This window comes from Falco cherrug, chromosome 6, assembly GCF_023634085.1.
Source record: "Falco cherrug isolate bFalChe1 chromosome 6, bFalChe1.pri, whole genome shotgun sequence".
Classification (NCBI taxonomy): Eukaryota; Metazoa; Chordata; class Aves; order Falconiformes; family Falconidae; genus Falco; species Falco cherrug.
Genome location: NC_073702.1, coordinates 11335100 through 11356730, shown reverse-complemented (window position 1 = coordinate 11356730; position 21631 = coordinate 11335100). Strand labels below are relative to the sequence as shown.

General features: G+C 44.3%; 1 protein-coding gene across 1 annotated transcript in view; it reads left to right on the top strand.

Moving 5' to 3' along the window:
* Nucleotides 1-2528: 2528 nt before the first annotated feature.
* Nucleotides 2529-21631, top strand: part of CD109 (CD109 molecule) — an 83478-nt gene continuing 64375 nt past the window's right edge. The window contains exons 1-3 of the mRNA XM_055714682.1: nt 2529-2729; nt 3054-3214; nt 19993-20021. Coding sequence (XP_055570657.1) covers nt 2662-2729; nt 3054-3214; nt 19993-20021 — 258 coding nt within the window. The 5' untranslated portion in view covers nt 2529-2661. The remainder of the gene's footprint in view (nt 2730-3053; nt 3215-19992; nt 20022-21631) is intronic.

Below are 21631 nucleotides of genomic sequence, written 5' to 3'. Positions count from 1 at the left end.
TGAGCCGTGTTAGAAGTAAACCTCTCTCCAGAAAGAACTGTACGGCACAGGCTGCCGGGTAGTGTCAGGAGGGCTGCGGGCTGCAGAGCTGTGAGGTGCTGAGTGGAGAATGGGAGAGGGAGCTCCTGGGGCTCATGGGAACCATCACACAATATAGCTACTCCCAGTCCAGGTACAGTATTTAGTATCATTCGGTCACCAAAGAAGGACCACATTTGGTAAAAGAATGTAGGAGTTGGAAGTGGTGTTTTGGGGAAATCACAGCTTATGTTACAATGAAAATCAGCAGCTGCAGAGCACTTTTGAAAATCAAGTCTTGTTTAGATGCTGGTAAGATGTGACTCTTAAAATTGTGTCTGAAGTGAGCTATTATGTATTTAAGTTTCCTGCTAACTGGGAACTTACTGAATCCTTGCATACCATATTTGATTCCTAAATTATATGTTTAACCATGAAAACCTTCTACATGTACCTACAGAGCAGTATATCCTATTTGGAAATGAAATAATGAAAAGGGTCTTCAAGGGTCTTCTGACAAGGCAGAGGGAATCAGAGGGTGGTATAAATCCAGCAGAGGAAACTCCATGCTGGATTAGCAAGGGAATAAATGGGATATGTTCAGAGGATTCAGGGCTTGAGATCTCCAAGCAGTAGGACTATCCTCCATTAATTTGACCTGTCTCTGAGTACATGAATATACCTGTAAGAAATGGAGCTTGCATGTTGTTATGGCATGGCATCTAACGCTTAATTTCTGTTTATCCATTTTTTTATTAGTGATAAATCTATCCAGGACAGATGAAATCCTAGTATTAATAATCCATTTCTTCTCTTACTTTCTGTTGTAGGATTCCTTTATTGGTGTTTCTGTAGAAGGAAAGATCAAAAACATATACAAAAGTATCTTTAAATACCAAGCCCTTAGGAAAGTAAAGGGAAGATGGGATATGTGTGCGAATACTGTCGCACAACTGGGCAAAATCTGTGACATTTGCAAGGACTTTCACTAATGGACTTTTGGGCTACATCCATGCTAATGAATTAAAACAGTGCCAGCAAATGATCTTGGGACTAGAGGCTGGTTGTCTCTACCCTCAGGTTGACTTTGGCTTTGCCCTGGCCAGCAAGTGCTCTCTTCACCAGGTCACGGTGTGGTTTGGGGGTTAGCATGGGCCACACCCAATAGGAAGTTTGGATGTGGCCACCTTGTTTCGGAGACTAAGAGAGCTGATCAGTATCGATAGGTATGCTGGAGTGCCAGCTGGGCTCAGTGCCAGAGACTGGAGAAATGTGTATTGTGAGAGTAACTTCACCATTCCGGGCTGGGGTGCTTGGGATACAGCACTACCTGTAAGCGCTTCTTCCCACCATCTCCAAGAAAAGGAGCGGCATTGACTGTTCATCTTCCCTGCCTGTTTCTCACAAACCACAAGTTAAGGACTTACAAATAACAGCAAACATCTCCCAAACGCTGCCTCATCGTGCACTTTTTGCAGGTGAGGAGCTGCCAAGACTGACCTTCCAGGCATCAGCTGTGGTTGCTGTAGTATCACCCCGTCCCTAGCCTACAGAGATGGCACCCTCTCCTGTCACTGCAGAGACTGGTGCCCCAAAAAGAATCAGCAGAGGTATGAAAACTTAGAAAAGCGGATTTAAAAGATGTGAAAAGACTGCATGACTGCCTGGGATACTGTTGGAGCACAGTGTGCATTTACTGTTCGTACCTGGTTTTCAGAGGAACGAAATATGCTGCTCCTTTTCAGCGCTACAACTGACCGTATTTTGTAACACAGTGCAGAGGATGCCAGCCCAGCGCTTCTGAAGAGGCAGACTTCAAGAACTGGGTGGCATTTCTAAATGTATTAGACTTGCGCAGGGATGAGAGAATTCAGATGAATCAAAACATTGTTAGGTGTGCCCACTCCACTCAGCATGAAGATGCTAAAGGAGCAAAATGTCACCCAAGCTGCTTCAGTGCACGTTTTGGATTCTGAAAGTGGGTTAAGACGCGTATGCAGACATGACCTTATTTCGCAGATACTGGGCACGGAGGCCAGTCCAGGCAGAGCTACATTACCAACCGGTTCACGTTTGAGTAGCTACGAGGCTCCTGGAATTTCTGCCAGCATCGTTGTCCCTGTTCAGACCCAGAACTGTTGCCGGTTTGCCTGCGAGCCTGAGCCCCGTGCCAGCGCGCCTCGGGGGGCTCTCCAAGCCTCTCCCAGTCTCTGCGGTGCAAAGCCGCGGGGATAAGCGGGCGCTCCCGACACCGCGGGCTGCCGCTGCGCTCGGTGCCGCGGGCGGGCGGCGTTACGCTGGGGGTTCATCTGCTGGGGTGGCGCGTTCGGCTGAGAACGCCACCCGCTCCCCCGCGGCATCTGCCCCAGGGCGCGGGGCGCGAGGGCTGCGGGGGGCAGAACCGCACCCATGGGACAGAAGCGCGCTCGTCCTCCCCCCGCCGTGCCGCCGGCCCCCCGCCCCCGCCGGGCCGGCCTCGGGAACGCCCCGCGGGGCTGGTGCGGCTGCGGCCGCCGGAGCGCGCCTGGCGCGGGGGCAGCGCCGGCCTCTCCCTTCCCGCCCCCGCCCGGCGCCGGCGCCGCGCACAGGGGCGGGCCCAGGGCTGCGGGCAGCGCGGCCGCGGGGCAGCGCGCACCGAGCGCGATGGCGGGGGACCGCGGCGCTGTCCGCCGCCTCCTGCTCCTGCTCCTCTGCAGCTCCGCGGCGGCCGGGTACGTGGGGCCGGGCGAGCCGGGGCCGGGCGGGTGCGCGGGGCGCCGCGCCTCCTCATGCTGCCCGGCGCGCAGGCTGCGCGGGCGGGGGCGCTTCCCCGGGGGTGCCGGCGGCCGGCGGGCAGCTGCGCGGAGCAGCGCTGCCTTCTCCCCGTCCCGCACGCCAGCGCCCGCTGAGCGAGCATCGCCTCCAGCCGCCGCGGCGGAGCGCAACGGGAGGGCTTTGCAACTTGCGCCGTGCGTTCTTGTGCGGACGCTGTTACTTTTTTTGGGATTGTGTTTCACTCCCTGCCCTTTCTCCCTCTGCCCGTTTGGATTTTCCAGACCTGCATTCCTGGTGGCGGCTCCCTGGAACATCAGGCCTGGAGCAAACATGACTGTCGGGGTGGCTCTGCTGCCGGACAGCCCAGCACAGGTCACCGTCAGGGGAGAAGTGATCAGAGATAACGAGACCATCTTGAGCAGGGAGATGGTCTTTGAGAAAGGTAAGAGAACGGAGTTGGCCTGGAAGGATTTAGATTTGCTTTCTCCCACAATAGTCTGTTGCTCCCAAAATATCCCGGCTTCTAAATGGTACTAAAATAGGAGCTTTTATTTTACCAAGTAGGGGCCACTTAAGAGAAAACAATCCTGTGCTCTGCTGGTTCTGTGTGCGGGTGGGTGACTGAGCTGGGTAGTGACTAGTTGCATGGGTGTGCCAACTCATTGTAAACTCTGAAAATAATCCAATAGTAGCAAAGTGTGATGGATATAGGATTTCTGAGAAGCCAGGAAGTACTCTGGTCAATGTGGTGGGATGAAGAACAAGTAGAAGAAGAGGTCCTCACTGGTAGGCTTGTTGTTAGGGTGCAAGGTGGAAGCAAACAGGATAATGGTAGGGGTGGAACAAACAAGGTGATACAGTATCTGCAGATGGCTGCTTCTCATGCCCTAGGAAAGGGAGAATCTGAGGAGGATAGGGGAGATGACTGTGTCAGACACCATTACTTGGAAGCTCTGTGCATTTGCGGAAACAGAAATTTTTAAGGATCAAGAACTGGATCGTGGGACAGGTTGAGGACTGAAGATAAATACCCCTGAGAGCAGGCTGATTTAATTTATGCCCCGGGCAGCAATAGAAGATGTGGTGGCAGTTAATTGCATAAAGGCCAGCTGGGAACAGAAGCACAGAGATGCCCTGCCTGAGATTTTCCCTCATGAGAAAGAAAATATTTTGTCTGGATAATCCAGCTTTCAGACTGTTCTTAGTGTGAGGCAATATAAATGATGCCCAAACTCTAGCTTTTTACTTGTTGTAAGTAGAGAGTCTGGGGGCAATATGAAGTCCTAGAAAAAAACTACCCTGCTGTAATGCACTCTCTTCTTGTTAGTGTCAACTAATTTTTCTGTTAATGTCTTATAATGTAGATACCTTAATTGGAAACATCACACCTTCATTTCAAAGCCTTCATGAAAGGCCGCCTCCCTTCACAACCTGTAGAAAAGACTGAAATTTTGAGTGTGGTGAAGTGCATTTGACCAGATTGAGGAATTCATGGCCTCGTGATGCAGAAAAGCATATCTGATCAACCCCCTTCTTGCTATTTCAAATATTCAGAAAAAGTTCGCCAGAACTATGCATTGGCAGGTTATACTTCAAATTGGGTATTGTTTATCCACTCTAATTTTATATTGTTTCCAGCTCTGTGTCCTCCAGCAGCCAGTGTAAAAGGATAAACCCGAGGTAAATTTCCTGTAGTGGTAAGGCTGATAAAAAAAGAATCATCTAAATTTTCATTCCTTATTTAAATCATATTTAGACACCTGATCTGTTAGCATCCAAATGTAATACTAATGGTTGTTGTGATGTATGCCTAAGGCAAGTACTTTAGGAGGACAGGTTTGCTAGCATCTAAAATCTTCATGCAAGTAAACCAGACTGGCTGCCATGCCTACTACGGTCCTTCATCTTAAGTCTCCATAACACACTATATAGCATATTTAGATTTTGCTTATTCAAAAATAGAGCAAGCCTATTGGATTAGACATAGCAGAGGATTCAGCATTGGACAAAGGAGCATTCATACTCTGTGGAGAAAATAACTTCGATGTATTTATTACGCTGTTAGTAGCGAGCTTGCCTTTTTAAGTTCACAACTCTTCTTCAGACCTTTCCTGGCAATATTTTGATACAAAACCAAAAAAACCAAACCCAAACCAACTGATTCATTGTTTTTACAAGAAAAACTGTCTTCCCCTTTTCTTCTTCTAACTATATGGCTTTTATTTCCTGCTTTTGTTCTGCTTAACATCAAGTTCAGTGAGACTTGCATGGGTTTCAACCTGTCTGTTGTCCTTTTCAACATTAAAAAGCAGACAAGTGCCTGGTAATTCCAAGCATGTGAAAATATTTGGATGTCCGTATCTGCACAGCACACAGAACGATGCTTGACGCTGTGAGTTGCTGAAGTCAGAGGGAATGCTGGGTGATCAGGCATAGGTGTGACACTGTATCAGGCTGGATACAGTGAGGAAAAAGCAGAATATATTTTAAATATATATTTGAATTTTCCATGCTTTTTTACTTGATAAATGGAACCTAAAAAAAAAAAAAAAAGGTGCTGAGCATGCAGTGTATTTCCTCTTGCAAAGATCTTAAAATTTGGGATGTGGCCATTCATTCATTAAAGTCAAGTTATATAATTTGTTAGTCATTTGTTCTCTGTGAATAACTATGTAGGCAAAACTGTTACGGGCCAGGGGCAAGGGAACTGCCCTGTAACAGAGGAGGCAGTGTTGAAGGCACGTATCTGAAGGTGCTACACAAGTGGATCAGTTGTGAATAGAGTTACCCAGAGAGAAAGCAGTTTGTCAGGGTAAGATTCTAAAGCTTTAAATTCTTCACCTCACAAAACAACTTTAAGATAAAATATGTAACAATACTGTTGTAACTGTGTTAGTCTAAGAATGTGACTGAAGGACGACTGGGGGAAGTTTTATTAGGCCAGCTGTTGCAGTTGAAGGAAAAAACCCCAAATATATCTCCAGGCACACAAAATCTTCTTTAAATGACATCATTGGTGCATATATTAGTGCCCAGAAAATGTTGCTTTATCTGTCATTTGGGCCCATTGGGTTACACAGGGTGGCTAATACAGTGGTATTACTGTTCCTGCGGTACACATGAATTTGATGACTTTCATTGCCATGTGTCTATGCAGAGTAAGTATTAAGAGAGGCATAGTGTAGCTGAAGATGTTGACATGCTGAATATCCAGGAAGCTGGAACTGATCACCTACCTTGGTTAGGCTGCAAATTTAGTGGCACTGCTGCCTAAGCTGGCTCAGTTATGCTCTGTATTTTTCCTTGCATGGTGGCGGCAAAAGCAGGGGATTAACTGAGTTAAGAAACTGATCTGACTGAAATTAAAGTTTTTATTTTGTTGAATATTTTTTTAGGCAGACAGGTTCCCTGGTTCAGTGTGCAACATTTGTGCTGATGGAAATGAGATGGGTGCAGAGCTGGGAATTGGATGCTGGGGACAGATATGCTGGGGACAGTCTGAAAGACACTGTTTTTATTAGTGCTGTTTAATCTTGCAGGCTGAGTTCAGCTGAGTACCTAAGCGTAAGCGCTATAACATACCTGTCTGGCAAAGTGCATCTGCAGTTGCTTAAAGTTAAGTGCTCTGGTTCTCCAGCAGCAGCTCAGTATGGTGCATGTACTGGTCTGAATTTCCAAGTTAGTTCCGTAAAAGGATCTTGCTGAATTAGAGGCATAGTTATTTTTTCTTTATATAACTCTTGCTTTATGTAAGAAATAGAGTGCTTGCCCTGTGATGGTTGATAAAACATTTCACTGTTTTAATGTTACTGGAAGTAGAATTTTGATATCTGAGTGATGCTTGGGAAATCGTCCATTAGAGAAAGGCTTTAGCAGTTGGGGTTGGTTCACATCTTTATCACGCTTCTCATATAACAAAGGGGAATAATGTATTTATTAATAAAGTGGCTGGTTTGTATGTTTTGGAGTGAGGGAGAAAGTGTGCGTGCACATACATTTAAGGAAGTGCTGATGTTTTGAGCTTGGCTCAATGTTCCAGAATCCAAGCGTACTGTAGCAAGGGAGATTAAGACCAATGTTTTGGTACAGGGATTAAGTTAATTAGATTAAATGTGAACACAGACCAACCGAATGTCTGCAAGCAGGATGTTGCTGCTACAGGTAAACTTTGTGTGAGCAAGTGCAACCGAGAAAAATAAGTCAGGGCGTCACCAGGGGAGAATAGGTTTCCATTGTTTGCAGCAGTCTCCAGAAAAACACGAAGCACTAACTAAAGCTGTTTCTGTGCACGGTATCAAGCCTTGACACATTCTCTGTGGAGATGAAGTATCAGAAAGATCTTCACCCTGATTGAAATTGACTGCAGAAGATAACAATGGCTTATGTGCAATTTGAGCTGTTGGGTTTTCTGGGTCATCAACAACAACAAAAAAGATGGAAATAACAGACAGACAAGTTAAATTTTATGCATGAATGGCTTGATTTTCAGTGATTACAGTGAAGAGTGACTCTTGCCATGCATATTTATCCAGTCATTGATCAATAAAGATGTAGTTTGAATTGGCAAGAAGTGTTGTTGTACAGGGTTTGCTCCCTAGACGTTGCAGCGTGTGTTAGTGTATGAGAAACCTTATACCTTAATTGTGAGAGCTTCTGAAAAGTCTGTTTTCTTTGTTGGTGCTAGAATGGTTTGGAAAAAGTAAGTACATGTAAGCTGAAAAAACGAATTAGTTTTAGAAAAAGCTTTCATTTGTAATGAGTTGTCATCATTTACCCACCTGCCTGAATGTTTTTAATTCTTAAGAATAACATTTAGTTAGAGCTTTGGGTATTTAAGGTACAACGTAATTTATTTAAGGCACAGTGAGTGAGAACTACTTTGTGAAGTGAAGAATCTGGTTTACAATAGCATGCATAGTTTGGGTTCCCCGTAAATTACTTGTACATGTTAATTAATTTGTACTGCTTTTTGTACTTCTAGAGAGGAGTAAATGTACTTGTTAATAGAGGTTACTGAGCTAGAGCGTGGTAAATACTCAGCTAAGATTTATGAAACATGGTAGAGTTTGTGAGAATGTCTGTCAAGCTCAGACTTGTAGTGATCATCCGTATAGACAATGGAAAATCTGCTTTTACCCGAAGGCATGTTTTGCATACTTAGTAATATGGTTCTGACCATGTTAGTATGTGAAACGGCGAAAAGCACTAGGGATAGTAAGTTATATAGTAACAGCCAAATGGGAATGAATGGCTTAAGTATGCCAGTCAGTTTTGTTAACCTTGAGTTGCTTCTGCACCTTATTTCAGAATGAAATGACTCACTCGTCAGTGACCACAAAATCTAGGCTGAAAATCTGTGGGGTAAAGGATTTTGCTGGAAGTTTAGTGGGACAGCTCCTTTCTGCCTAATTCTGCATCAATGCCTAAAAAGCCAAACAGCAAGAGAGAATGAGTCCCATGATTTTGTGTCCATAACCTCCACTTCCAAACACATGTGTAACTGTGCCTCATGAAAAATAAGTTGTCAGTCAGCACAGGCAGATAACCTATGCAAAAGTAGACCGAAGGAAAAGTTTTGGGCAAGGAGGTATTCGGGCTGGATCCAGAGGCAAGGGAGCTAGCAGAGAAGAGGACCCTCTCGTACAGGCTTTTGTATTGCTGGAGTACATATAAGAAAAAAAAAATACCAACAGGCTTCTGTGCCTTTTGTTGAATCTATCCTGCTAACAGGGCCATTAAGTAATTTGCAGAAAGATGGAAGTATCAAGCTCATCCAGTAGTTGAACTTTTTCTTACTGATTGGATACAGTTTGAAATTTGAGGGAGAGTCCTTCTGTGGCTCAAGTTTTACAGGTTTGTGCATGAGGTTGTTTGTTCACCATGGTCTTCACCAATATTCAGCGAAGGAGAGTGTGGCGGACTGGACGCTGTAGGCTGTTTCACAGTACCTTGAGAAGAGTGGAATAACTGACTTCTATCAGAAATGGTGGTAGTGTGGCAACTCTTAGAGAGGAGGGAATATTACATGTGCCAGTGTGGGGTTTCCTGTTGCTACTGTAAACTGGTGGTGCTTTACAGCTTTTAGGAATGGGAGAAGAGAGGAAAAACAAAGTAAAGGCTGTGAACTTAGTGGTGGTGGGGGAAATGATGCCAATAAACAACGGGCATTGGAAGGTAAGATGTTATCAGAAACAAGAAGGAAGGGAAGCAAAGGGAGAACACTCTTGAGGGATTCATATTAATGGGGTAGTACGATTAACATAGCAGAAGGGTAAGAAATAAAGTAACTAAACGCGATCTTAACATGGGCCAAAAAACATCAGATAAAAGGAAACCCATTTGTATAAACTGAAAATGAGATCAGATTACAAAGATAGAGTTTAAAGGAGTAGCATGGGTAAGAAATGACAAAGCTGGAAAGGCCAAACCGTGAGTAGGAAAGAATGTGAAGGATAATAAGGCAGGATTTTTAAATGTCATATTGGTAGCAAGAAAACTAGCAAAGGATGTGGCTTGCTACTCTAATGAGAAAGGTCAGTGATGCTGAGAGGGAGTAAGTGTTCAGTCTTCACTAAGAGGATCAACTAACTGCCATGGAAAAGGGTTAAGAATTAAGGCAACAAAAGGGGAGGAACAGTTTAAAGAGTAATTTGGTAAAGTAGATGTTTAGGCCTGATAAAATTACCTGTAGAATATTTAGGGAATTGTTTGAAATGCTAGTGAAGTTTTGAGAGCATGAGTGAAGAGAGGGGTTCTGGGAGATTGAAAACTTGCAAATAAAATGTGTTCCACCATGGGCTGGCAGGGATTGTAGGTGGATAAGAAGTGGGATATTGTTATATTTTGACTTTAGTAGGGCTGTTGATAGTCTGGCGTGGCACGCTGACAAGGCAGCTGGAGAAGCGGGGACAGCATGGAACTCTTGCTAAATACGTTTGTGGCTGGATGGAAAATACTATTCACAAAGTAGGTCTAAAGTGGTTCACTCTCAAACTGGAAATGGGTTGCCCTGAAACTGTATTGTTCAGTATGACTGACATGGATGAGAAGGGGAGAATGTTTATTAGATCAGTGAAGGAGCAGCAAGGATGCTGGGAGGAAGGATTAGATTTTAAACTCATTTTGGCTATACAGGAAATTATTAGGGGAAAAAACGGAGTATGATTCACTAGGGGAACTGCATAATTCTGCTCTTGTTGAGGAATAAAAGAGCATGTGTTTACTGGATGGGAAAAAAGGTGAGGCAGCAGTCCTGCAGAAAAGGGTGTGTGTGGTGGGCGTGGGTGATGGTTTGAAGGTGGAAGCTTGTAAGTAATACTGTGGTGCTCAAAAAAGAAGGCAAATGCTGTACTCAAGTATATACACAGAAATATTTTCTGTAAGTACTCTAGTAATCTTCACAGCTCTAATTAGGCATCCTGGGGAATGCTGTGCCTGATTTGGGACATTCCTCATGGAGGCTGTGAGCCAACTGGAGATGTTCCAGAGATAGCAGAGGGAAAGATAGGAAATCCATCAGAAGACAAGTTCAAACCAGACAAAAGAAGGTGAGCCTCATACATAAGCTGAAGAGGCATGGGTAAGCTCAGTGGACAGTGAGGTGGGTTGAGAACTGGATGAATGGCAGAGCTCAGAGGGTTGTGGTCAGCAGCAGAGTCCAGCTGGGGGCCTGTAGCCAGCGGTGCTCCCCAGGGGTCAGTACTGGGTCCAGTCCTGTTCAACTTACTCATCAGTGACCTGGCTGAAGGGACAGAGTGTGCCCTCAGCATGTTTGCTGATGGTACAAAGCTGGGAGGAGGCTGATACCCCAGAAGCCTGCACTGCCATTCAGCGAGAGCTGGGCAGACAGGAACCTCATCAAGTTCAACACAGGCAAGTGCAGGGTCCTGGACCTGGGGAGGGACAACCCCATGCACCAGCACAGGCCAGGGGTGACCTGCTGCTCTGCAGAAAAGGACTTTGGGGGTTCTGGGGGACAGCAAGCTGCCCATGAGCCAGCTGTGTGACCTGGTGGCCAGGAAGGGCAACGGTGTCCTGGGGTGCATTAGGAGCAGCGTGGCCAGTAGGTTGGGGGAGGTGATCCTGCCCCTCTGCTCTGCCCTGGTGAGGCCTCATCTGGAGTGCTGTGTCCGGGTCTGGGCTCCCCAGTTCAGGAGAGACAGGGAACTGCTGCACAGGGCCCAGTGGTGGGATACCAAGGTGATGAGGGGACTGGAGCATCTCCCTTGTGAGGAAAGGCTGAGAGAGCTGGGCCTGTGTAGCCTGGAGAGGAGAAGACTGAGAGGGGATCTGATCAATGTCCACTAATATCTTAAAGGCCAGCGTCAAGAGGACAGGGCTGGGCTCTTCTTAGTGGTGCCCAGTGACAGGACAAGGGGCAACGGGCACAAACTGCAACACAGGCAGTTCCATCTGAATATGAAGAAAAAGTTCTTTACTTTGAGGGTGACAGAGCACTGGAACAGGCTGCCCAGAGAGGCTGTGGCATCTCCTTCCCTGGCGAAATTAAAAACCTGCCTGGATTTGACTCTGTGAGTCTTGCTCTAGGAGAACCTGCTTTAGCCGGGGGTTGGACTAGCTGATCTCCAGAGGTCCCTTCCAACCCTGACCATTCTGTGAATCTGTGATTAATGAGGTGGAAATAAATTGTGGAACTCTGTGTTCCACATGTTGTGGGTGGAAAATGTGATTGCTCAAATTCGTGAGGCAAAAGTCCATCAAAGGCTGGTCCAGTATAAAAACACGAATTCTGGCTTGTCAGGCCCCAAGCTCCAGATTGCATAGGCTGGAAAGAGTACCCAAGGAGGGGTCACTGTGTACTTGTTCTGTTTTTATGCTGTTCAGATGTCTGTCCTTGACCATTGTTGGAGATGGTACTTTGGGCTAAACAGACTTTTGATTTGACCCTGGGACTCTTCTACGTTCTGGAAAGCAGGAGGAAAGATGGTAGGCATTGTGGCAAAGTGTCAGGAGAAGTGTGCTACGCACCTGGTTATTACCCTTCAGGTACAAAAAAGGTAGCTTTGAAGAGAAAGGGATGGGAGCTAAAAGTGCATCTCCAGATGGGTATAGGGTGATGTCCTTATTGGCGTCTAATTAGAAAGACATCCAAACTAAGGTGCTGAGGGTTCTAGAAGTACCTGCAGAGACAAGAAGCAGCTGGGAAATTCATGGGTCTGCAGTCACACACAGGTGACTTCTCTTTTCATGAGACTCTTAGGACTATCTGCACTGGCAGCATTGCTGGTTCCCATGCTCTGCTATCCCTAACTACCTGTTTGTGAAGGCAGAGTTGAGATCCTATCTGCATGGGTTGAATAGCACATGGCAAGAAATGATGCTGGTTCACCTAGATTTACTGCAGTCCAAATAAGTATGTGTGTAGAAAATGTGGTCAGAGTGACAGACCTCTTCTCCCTTACTTCTCCAGCTTCCTGGAGGTACAGTTGTGACATCCAGGTGCTTATTTTGTATAATTATATTCATTCAATATATAAATATATTAAATTTTTTACCAATTAATGGAGTCTCTGGTAATATTTTTATATATCTAAATAATTTTGTGATCTCAGAAAAGTTATGTGGCTATTTCATCTCAGACTCTGAATGCTTTCCAGAAAATGGAAGAAAACCAATATGAAAACAAACCTTCTTTCATTCCTTTAAGAGAAACTTAAATAGTTCCTGGATAATGTATTTACAGTAAATGAGTCTGATAGGTGATTTCACTTTGGAATTTTGCTCCAGCTGCAGCCATTGATGCAATGAGGGTGATATTGATACTGCCAAATCTCTAGCATAGACAGACTTAGCCGCATTTTGTCCTTGTATGGTTTCCCTATGTTTTAAGTCAGAACAAAAACTTTGGCTGCTTTAAATTGCAGCAATAGTGGCTTTGTCTGTGTTTATTTCATGGACATCAGAATGGATAATAATGATGGCCAGTAGCGCCTTGAAAGCAGGATGTGCATGTGCCTGTGAGCTTGTGTGTTTGTGTACAGTCACTAAAGGAAAACAAAGTGAACTAAATTAATTTCTCAGGCTTAAATCTGAGATTGTTCAGAATCGTCTATGTAGTTTCATAGATTGGATCTGATGTCATGAAAGTTTTCTCTGTAGTATTCAAAACTTGTCTTGCTAACAGCTGTAAATTTGTAATTCATGGGAATATAGTTATTTGGTTATGATAAGCAGTGATAATGTCATGCACATGACAAAAAGTCCATGGATGTCTCTTAGAGGCTGATCTTGGGAAGAAGTTGAAAAGAGCCTGTACTTGTGTTTAAGTGTCTGGGATGGTAGCTGCTGGATAGCTGTCAGAAGGTCTCTGATTGAAGAGATGATTTAGTTTTAGAAATATTAAGCCATTTTTTTTACTACGCATCATGCAGTGCCTCAGATAAACCACAGAGCATTTTAAGTATTGAGTTCTTGCTTGCAGCTGGCTACTGTCTGACCACACATCTCAAAGTGATAATAGTAGTATAATCATAGAGTTGGTTGTTTTACTTTAGAAGACTTAAGTGGAGAATTAAATGTCTGAATTATGACCTAAGTGTAAAAAGAAATTATAAAGGCCAGTCTGCAGGGAACTTGGTGTTAGTTTGTGGAAGGGATCGTGGATGTGGCAGGGCAACAACAGGTCACCCAGCATCGGCAGCGTGTGTCCGCCTGTCTGAGGGGGTGGAAGATGGTGGTATTTCTTAGGGGTGGATCTGGCAGTGCTGATGAAAGAAGGGCTGAACAGGTAAAAGGTACAAGCAGGGAGGTACCACGACTCCTTTGCTGTGTGAAGTAGGGAATGCCATGGTGAGGGGGCAGAGGAGCAGCCCTTGTCTTCATGCCTTGTGGTAAAACTGTATCTCCTCTGTCGTGGCCATGAGTGTTTCTGGTTGTGCTTTCTGTGGTTGGGTTTCCACCACTCTTCTGACCTTGGAGTAAAGGCATATTGGGGAAAAACCTTTGGAATTAGCTGGAGAAGGTTTTTTTGTCATGACTTGTCCTGGTTGTCAGGAAAATATCCCTACAGTCTGCACCGTAGACCAAAGCTAGAAGTTGCTAGCAACTGCAGAATTTGGTAAAACATGACTTTAATTGCAAAAATGTCTGTGCATGTTGCCTTTCTCCTGTCTTCTAGAGCTGCAATGCAGTCTCTTGACCGGACCCTCAGGTGGTAAATTCAGGTCCAGTTCAGATTATTCCTCCTGTCTCTTTATGCCTGCCTTTATAGTAAGTGTTGCTACCCTGCCTCTCTCCCTTTATAATTTTTGAGTGCTTTTAGCCTCCAAAATTGCCAAAAGGACTGAAATGGATAAGGGGTGGTGGAGATAGGGAGTAGGGTAATGAGTGGCTGTGGAGGGCAGTGTAAATAGTGCTGCAGGCGGGAGGGTTTTAGGAAGGGTTTAGAAGGCTTTGTGGAGAATTATACCCCTTTGCTACAGGCCTGTTGGCGTTTGGCTTTGGATGTCTGCCTGTCACTAGCAGTCCCTATTGCATCCATTTGAGTGCTGTATTGCCCCTCCTTCTATCTGGCCCAAATGTAGCCATAACTTAACAGCAGTGGCTCACACTATGTATTTTGAGCTACTTGAGTAACTAAACAGTGCTAATTTGGGTGCTAATTTTAGGATAATAGATGAGGATTGTAACATGTTTAAAAAAACCTGTGAACTCAACAGATTTGCAGGCCTCCTTTTGTGAAGAAAAAAATATTTTCACTCTCTATAGACAGTTTAGGCCTTGTTATTTATGCTTTCTTTTTTTTAAAAAAAAAAAAACACCAAAAAAAGTATATAGTTGGGATGGGAAGAAGATCTAAAAATGTGGAAGAACATTGAAGAACATTATTTTTTATTTCTCTGTTGTGAGTTTTTTTAAATAGACTCCACAGTAGAAAAAATTCCATTTACCACTGCAGAGAAAATGCTTCTCTGTAAACATTTCCTAAGCATGGCTATGTGAACACAGCTGCCAGAAGAAAGACGTAGCATCATTTCAGTAAATCAATCTGAAGTGATTCCAGTTACATTTTTACATCCTTACACAAGACTAAGAAGGAATGAGGATGTAGGTAGAAAAGGTTAAGTGAGACAGTCTGTAGTGATACCTGCCACATGAGCTAGAATATAGAGTCAAGACCTGAATTTGTATAAATCAGAGACTGAAGTGCTGCTGTGCTGATTTATGTTGGCACAAGCTCTAGTTCACTGTGCCAAGCCATACAGTAATTTTTCTGGAACCTCTGCCCTTTTTTGGGAGTGGCAGCTGAAACATTTATGTCTAGTCCTAGCGCTGGTGGTATCAGCTCATGAAAGTGTAGCATACGTTTCTTGGTTTGGGTCAGGCCCATGCAGTGGGAAGAACGTAAGACTGCAGTGTTTATACAGCTCTTCATAAGTCTAAAAAAATTTGCATGTATTTGGCTCTGTAGAATTTTTTCCTGCTTGCTTTGCTGTTAACAGTACTATTAGACCTCCAAAAAATGGCATGGTGGCTGGGTACATTAAGATGATGATTTAATTTCCCACTGCTGTCTACATGGCCTTTGGATTCTCTTCTGCTGGACTGTCCTAAATGCCAAGGACTCTGAGGAAAAGGAGGCAGGACAACGTGGTGTTTGTTCCCGCAGTATTACCATGTATTTCCTCAATGCAGTATTTATTGAATAAATACAGTACAAGCTTCAGGAATTCTGTGAGAGAAATGATTTTGTAAATGATGAGGAAGGATGTTTTTTCTTGAGGGGCCCTGTGACTTCTGTGGGGATTTTTTTTTGTTGTTTGTTTTTTAACTTTCCTCAAGATTAGCCTGGAAAGGTCCACTGAATTTTTCCTGCCTTCCCCCGCAGCTAGGGCATGGCTCCCAGCTGGGAGTTTTCTTTAACTAATCCCTTGCGGCAGCAGGGACCCGTGCTCTTCCTTGGTCTTTCCCCTCAGTGGCCTGTTGCAGTTGTGCTGGTTAGCCTGCTGCTGCACAGAGCAGGAATGATGAATCGGGAGGAAACATTTTGTTGTCCACAATGCTTGGTGCAGGTGGCAGAGCTGTTCTGGGATCCTTTCTAAACCTACTTCTACTGCCTGGAGTTCGTCACCTGTAATTGTTGAGAGGTGTATTTAACAACTGAAGGGGTCCCTTGCAAGGATGTGCCAAAGGAGGGTGACAGATGTTGCCATTTCTGGGGACAGTGGACTCGACTGATGTTGTGTATAAACCACGTGGAAGTGTTATGCACTGCACGGTGGGTAAAAGTGTCCAGCTGCATGATATAGCTGAGCTTCTAGCAGAGCAGTGCCTTGTGCTGGCTGTTGGGGCATGGTTAACTGCTTATAAGCCTGAGATTGCTGTATCATTAAATATAACTTCAGTTCATATAGTAGACAGAAAAATGTGGTGAATTTCAGCAATTCAGTGTTGGCATAAAGGAACTACTTTGCCTACGGCTCTCACTTGAGCACATCTGAAGCCATCCCTGGGCGTAGCTGAGCAGAGCTCCAGGGAATTCATTGCAACTTGGTAGTCTCTGAGAACATGGGAAAATCTTGCATGACGCGGAAATTCACAGCAACGCCAAAGAGTTTCGGATCTGCCTGGGCTGCTCAGTTCCTAACGAAATAATTACGTAGTGACATGAATTGGAAGATTACCTCATGCCCCAGAGCCTCTTTTATGATTTTCACTGGTTGGGAATGAGGTGGCTCTCTGGGCTTTATCAAGGCAGCCAGCGAGGCTGTAACTCATGACACTGCTTCAGAAGGCAAATGCTTTTCGAGTTGCACAAAGAAGATGTGACTGTGATTTAAATCTCCCTCCTCCCCAACTGCTTCCCCCTCTGCATCACAGCTGTATATTGGCTCAGACCCGATGTTAGGTTTCCCAGGCCTGGGAACACAGAAGAAACCTGGTATTTCTACCTTAAAGGTTTCTGTCTTTTGTGTGCTAGTGGTTCTCAAAATAGGTGGAGGCAAGTGGGCCCTGCTCTGATGAGAAAGCTGCAAAGTACCTGCCCTGTTATGTGTAAGGTTGCTTTGGAAATTGTTAGATGCTGTGCAGGGCGATGTGCAGCAGCCCCCTTCCATGCTCTGCCCTTGTGGTGCGTGTGTGCTAGTGTGTTGGCTATTGGCACGGGTCAAGATGTAGCCCTGTGTGCCAAGCAAGCTTGGTGGAGTGTGGGGCTCCCTGCCGCCCTGCAGTAGGGCAGGATGCCTCGCTGCTGGTTATTGAGAAAATAAGTGTGTATTTTGCCTGAGTCTCCTGTCTGGAAAACCTCAAAGGCTGGCAGGGTTGCTCAGAGTCAACGACTGCATGGGCTGCTTCTTGGGTGAAGAGCGGGATGATAGGAAAATAATTGTGGCTTTAACAGTGGTATAAACATGTTATGGGAAGAACTGTGTTGCTTAGGGCCTGATGCCACCCATTCCCACTAAGCTTTTGCATACCTGAATGAAGTGTTGGGGTGTGCTACCCACAAACTTCATCTGTGGGATGCGAGTCATTTGGCTTAACCCAGGTTATAATTTGAATAGATGGTACTGCTGGATGGGATCTTTCCTTTAGTGCAGCAGCCAGGACAACCTGTGTTCAGTCCATCAAGACTTCCTTCTGTTTGTCACTGTCAAAGGAAAGAATTCCTTGCCTTTTAAAATTAACATTTATTGTAGATCAAAGGTCAAGTGATTGTTTCATCATGGAATGCTTTTATGTTCAGGATCAAGAAGGACATAAAATAAATTAATTCTTTCCTCTTTTTACTTTTTTTTTTCTTACTCCATGAAACAGATGAGTAAAAGACAGGTATAAACCCATAGCTTTTTAGGAGATATGAAAAAGTAACTGAATGGAATTGGCAAAAGAAAATATTAGTCAATATGAGTCAGCAGAGTGCCCTGACAGCCAAGAGGGCAAACCACATCCTGGGGTACATCAAACACAGCATAACCAGCTGGTCAATAGAGGTGATTATCCCGATGTATTTAGCATTGGTACGTCCTCAACTTGAGTACTGTGTATGGTTCTGGGCCCTACAATTTTAAGAAGGATGTGAAGGTCCTCAAATGCATCCAGAGGGGGGCAACAAAGCTGATGGCAGGGCTGGAAGGAATGTCCCATGAGGAGCGGCTGAGGACTTTGGGTTTGTCTAGTTTGGAGAAAAGGAGGCTGAAAGGTGACCTCATCGCTCTCAACAGCTTCTTGAGGAGGCGAAGTGGAGAGGGAGGTGCTGATCTCTTCTCCCTGATATCCAGTGATAGGACATGTGGATTCCCAAAAATCCACAAAGCGGTGCCAGGGGAGGTTCAGACTGGACGTTAGAAAGCATTTTTTACTGAGACCGTGGTCAAACAGTGGAACATGGTTCCTAGAGAGGTGGTTGATGCCCCAAGGCTGTCAGTGTTTAGGAGGCATTTGGACAATGTCCTTAATAACATGCTTTAACTTTTGGGCAGCCCTGAAGTGGTCAGGCAGTTGGATTTAGCTGATCTTTGTAGGTTCTTTCCAACTGAAATATTCTAGTCCTGTTCTATTCACTTATGTAATTAAAATAAAAGCTGTGGCACTGATGGCTCCATGATGTAATGATATCCAGAGGCGTAACAGCACATTTATTTGGATTCTAAAAATATTTGAAGGCACATTAACTAAAATAGTTATAATAAGTTGTATTGACCCACATACATTAATATGTTGGTTACTTATTCCCATGGTGATGTAATGCGTGAGTATGGTTAATTCTGGGTGCTTCTTTGCTTAAGGGTGGTAAATTTTGTGCATGGTTTTAAAAAATAGAGTCTTTATGTGAGCTGCAGAATCAATGGAAAATAATAACTCAGGTGGAGCAGTGGTTTGAATAGGTTGTGAAGGTGTTTCAGTCTATGGGAATATAAACGAAAATGTTCCAAGTGGAGAACATGGATGTCAGCCCCCACCAAACAGAGAATTAATGTGCAGGACTGCTAAAGTATGAGCTCCAGTATGCAGCTACATCTTCCATCAACCACATCAGGGAGGAAGGGGTGGAGCGGATTTATCTGGTGAAGGGGAAGCTGGGAGCCAGTGCCCAGTGAAGAAGCAGCTCTAGGTTGTTGTAGAAGTAATGGCTCAGCACAGGCATACTGCCGCGCTGCGGGCTTTGCTTCATAGCAGTGAAGCCACCAGGTGGGAGGTTATGCTAGAGGGAATAGCCAGGATTAAAGGTAGGTTTTTTGCTGTATTCCCTTTCTCTAACAACGTAGTCTTTTTCTGGTTTATTCCTTCTAGAAAAATTGTCAATCTTGATAAAAATGACTACAAAAAGTAGTTGCCTACTAAACCCCAGAGATTAATACAAAATATCCTGGGTTTCTCTTACACGTGAAGGAGTTGATTCTGCAACTTCTTTGCAGAAGCACAGGGATCTTTGGTCTTAGGGCAGTAGTACCAGAGAGGGGAGTTCTCAAGGACAGCAGTACCGTACTCTCCTTGTTTAGGTAGCTCCCAGCTGGGACACTGCTGGCACCCTCAGATCATTATTTAAGCAGAGCACTGCATTTCAGTTTTTCTGGGCTGTTCTGCTCTGGCTGGTTCTTTTAGTGGAATTTGGACAGTGGTGATTGTTAGGGATTTGCTGAATCTGGTAGCCTGATGGTAGGGAGATCATGTCTGTGACTGGGGCATTGGGGTTCCCCCCGCTGGCGTGCCTCTGGGCTTGTGGCGGTGGATGTGTGGTGGGCTGAATGCTCCCCTGGGATGGGCCTGGGTGTTACTGGGATTCCCCCAGCTGCCGGCCTTCCTTTGTAGTCCTTCATGTATCTGTGGAGGTGGGCTGCATATCCCATAACCCGGTGGTGGATGGCAGGGGCCTTGGCAGACTTGGGAGGAGTAAATGCAGGGAATGAGAGGCTGAATGAAGTATAAACACTGTGTCAATACTGACTAATACAGCAGTTGCTGTAGGCTGTGTATTTTTTTAGTTTCACGTTCGGACGGTGTTTGGCAGCTATCAGCTGGCCGGTAAGCATGTGCATGCCGCCAGCTGGTCACAGCCATTGCATGTGTGTTGGCTGGACAGTCCATGTGCCCTGAGCTGCAGAGTAGGTGCGTCAAGGTAATTCGGTTGTCCAATGGCGATTATGGGCAGTGTGGGAACGGGGGAGCAGCACTGCTCTTTTAATTAACCTGATAATGCTGATGTTTTGGTAAGTTTTTATAAGGTTTCTGACAGTGTGGTATTTCTTCTTTTTCATTCAGATTCCTTTGGGACTCTTGTTCTTCCAGCAGTAAGTATTTCTTCCCTTTCCTCCTTCCTTATAAATTGTTGACTCTCTAACTTTTCCTCAGTTGGTGTCGATAAGATGATGTACTTTGTATGTGATTGTAGCTCTTTTCACATTCTCAGATGAGCATATTTATTGATCAGGAAGCCAAGGAGTTTTCAGATGAAGTGCTCTGCAACTTGTTAGAAGTAATTACAGTATGTGGGAGCTAATTTCCAGCATCAGCACAAGCTGATAAAACTTGCACACAGAACTTTACTTTGTGGATTTTTTTTTGACTGGCAGATACCTACGTCTCTCAGACACACCATGAAGGCTGATAAGAGCTGAAAGAATTGTGCAAAGCAATACTTTAGAAATACGAAAATAAAAAAATGTATTTATATATAGTCTTCTTAAGGATTCAGAAATGCATGTTCAGTGAAAGTACGTAATAAGCTAATTGGTCAATAAAATGTGTAATACTGAATTGTGTGTTCACTATGAGTCCTGAATTTATAATCCTGGATGATAATCTTGAAAACCCGATCCATGTATTTGTGAAAATGATGTATTTGTGTCAGAAAAAAAGTTTTACCAAAATCTTTATTTTTTTAAACATTTGGAAATCTTGAGTATCCCTAAATCCAGTGGGTTTTAATTCTGATCTCAAACTGTATATCCGATGAAATAATCTGGAAATGTTTGATTGATGGGTAATCAGTGATAATAAGCAGCTCAACATTATGAAGACTACTAGGTTGAAATGCATCTATACAAACTGTAAATCAACAAACAAAATTCAGGTTTTGTTTTTTTTTTTTAAAAAAAGATTAAATTAACAAGTTCCTTAATATAATCTGGCCAGGTCTTAAAGTGTTAAAGCACCTAAAACTAAGTGAGGTGATTTCCTCCCTCTCTTTCCGCTATCTGAAGTGATGAAAACTGACTCACTTTTTAATAATCAGATGCTTTTTCATTCGTATAGCCACAGTAGATTTATGTTTTGCCCCAAGTCTATTTGGCTGGTAGCAGAAGGTGGGTAATGAGTGTCTGATTTCAGCTGTCATCATTTCCAGAGGAAACAGTAGCTTCCTTGTCTGAAGTGCTCGTGATGGTGGCTGGTGTGGTTAGAAGTATGTGCGATGGCTTTTTTCTCTCTTACATTAGGAGTCCCAGAATGGAGATTGTAATACCGTTCACTTGGGGGATGTATTGACTAAAATATTTTCACATTAGGTTCCTACTGCCTACTGTTAAAAGCTGTCTTGCTCATATTTGGGTTGAAAAACAACCCTTTAGAGAAGGAGTTGGTGGGGCTGAGGTAAGCAGTTAACCATTATTGTATGAAATATGCAGTTTCTGTTTGTATAGATGTGTGAACCCGAAGGTGGGCTACTTTGCACCTCAGCTGTCCTAATTCACTTCTGTGGCAATAGCAACTTCATTGCCTCTGGCTTTTACATCAAGAAAGGTACAACAGGCAGTTTTGCCACCATGTTGCAGGAAGGAAAGATCTTTTGAAATACAAAAAGTATAAAAATCAAGGGAGCAAACCATCCTGTCTATCATTTTTCATGATAGGAAAAACATACATAAAAATATATGAGGTCTCTAAATGGCATTTACAGACT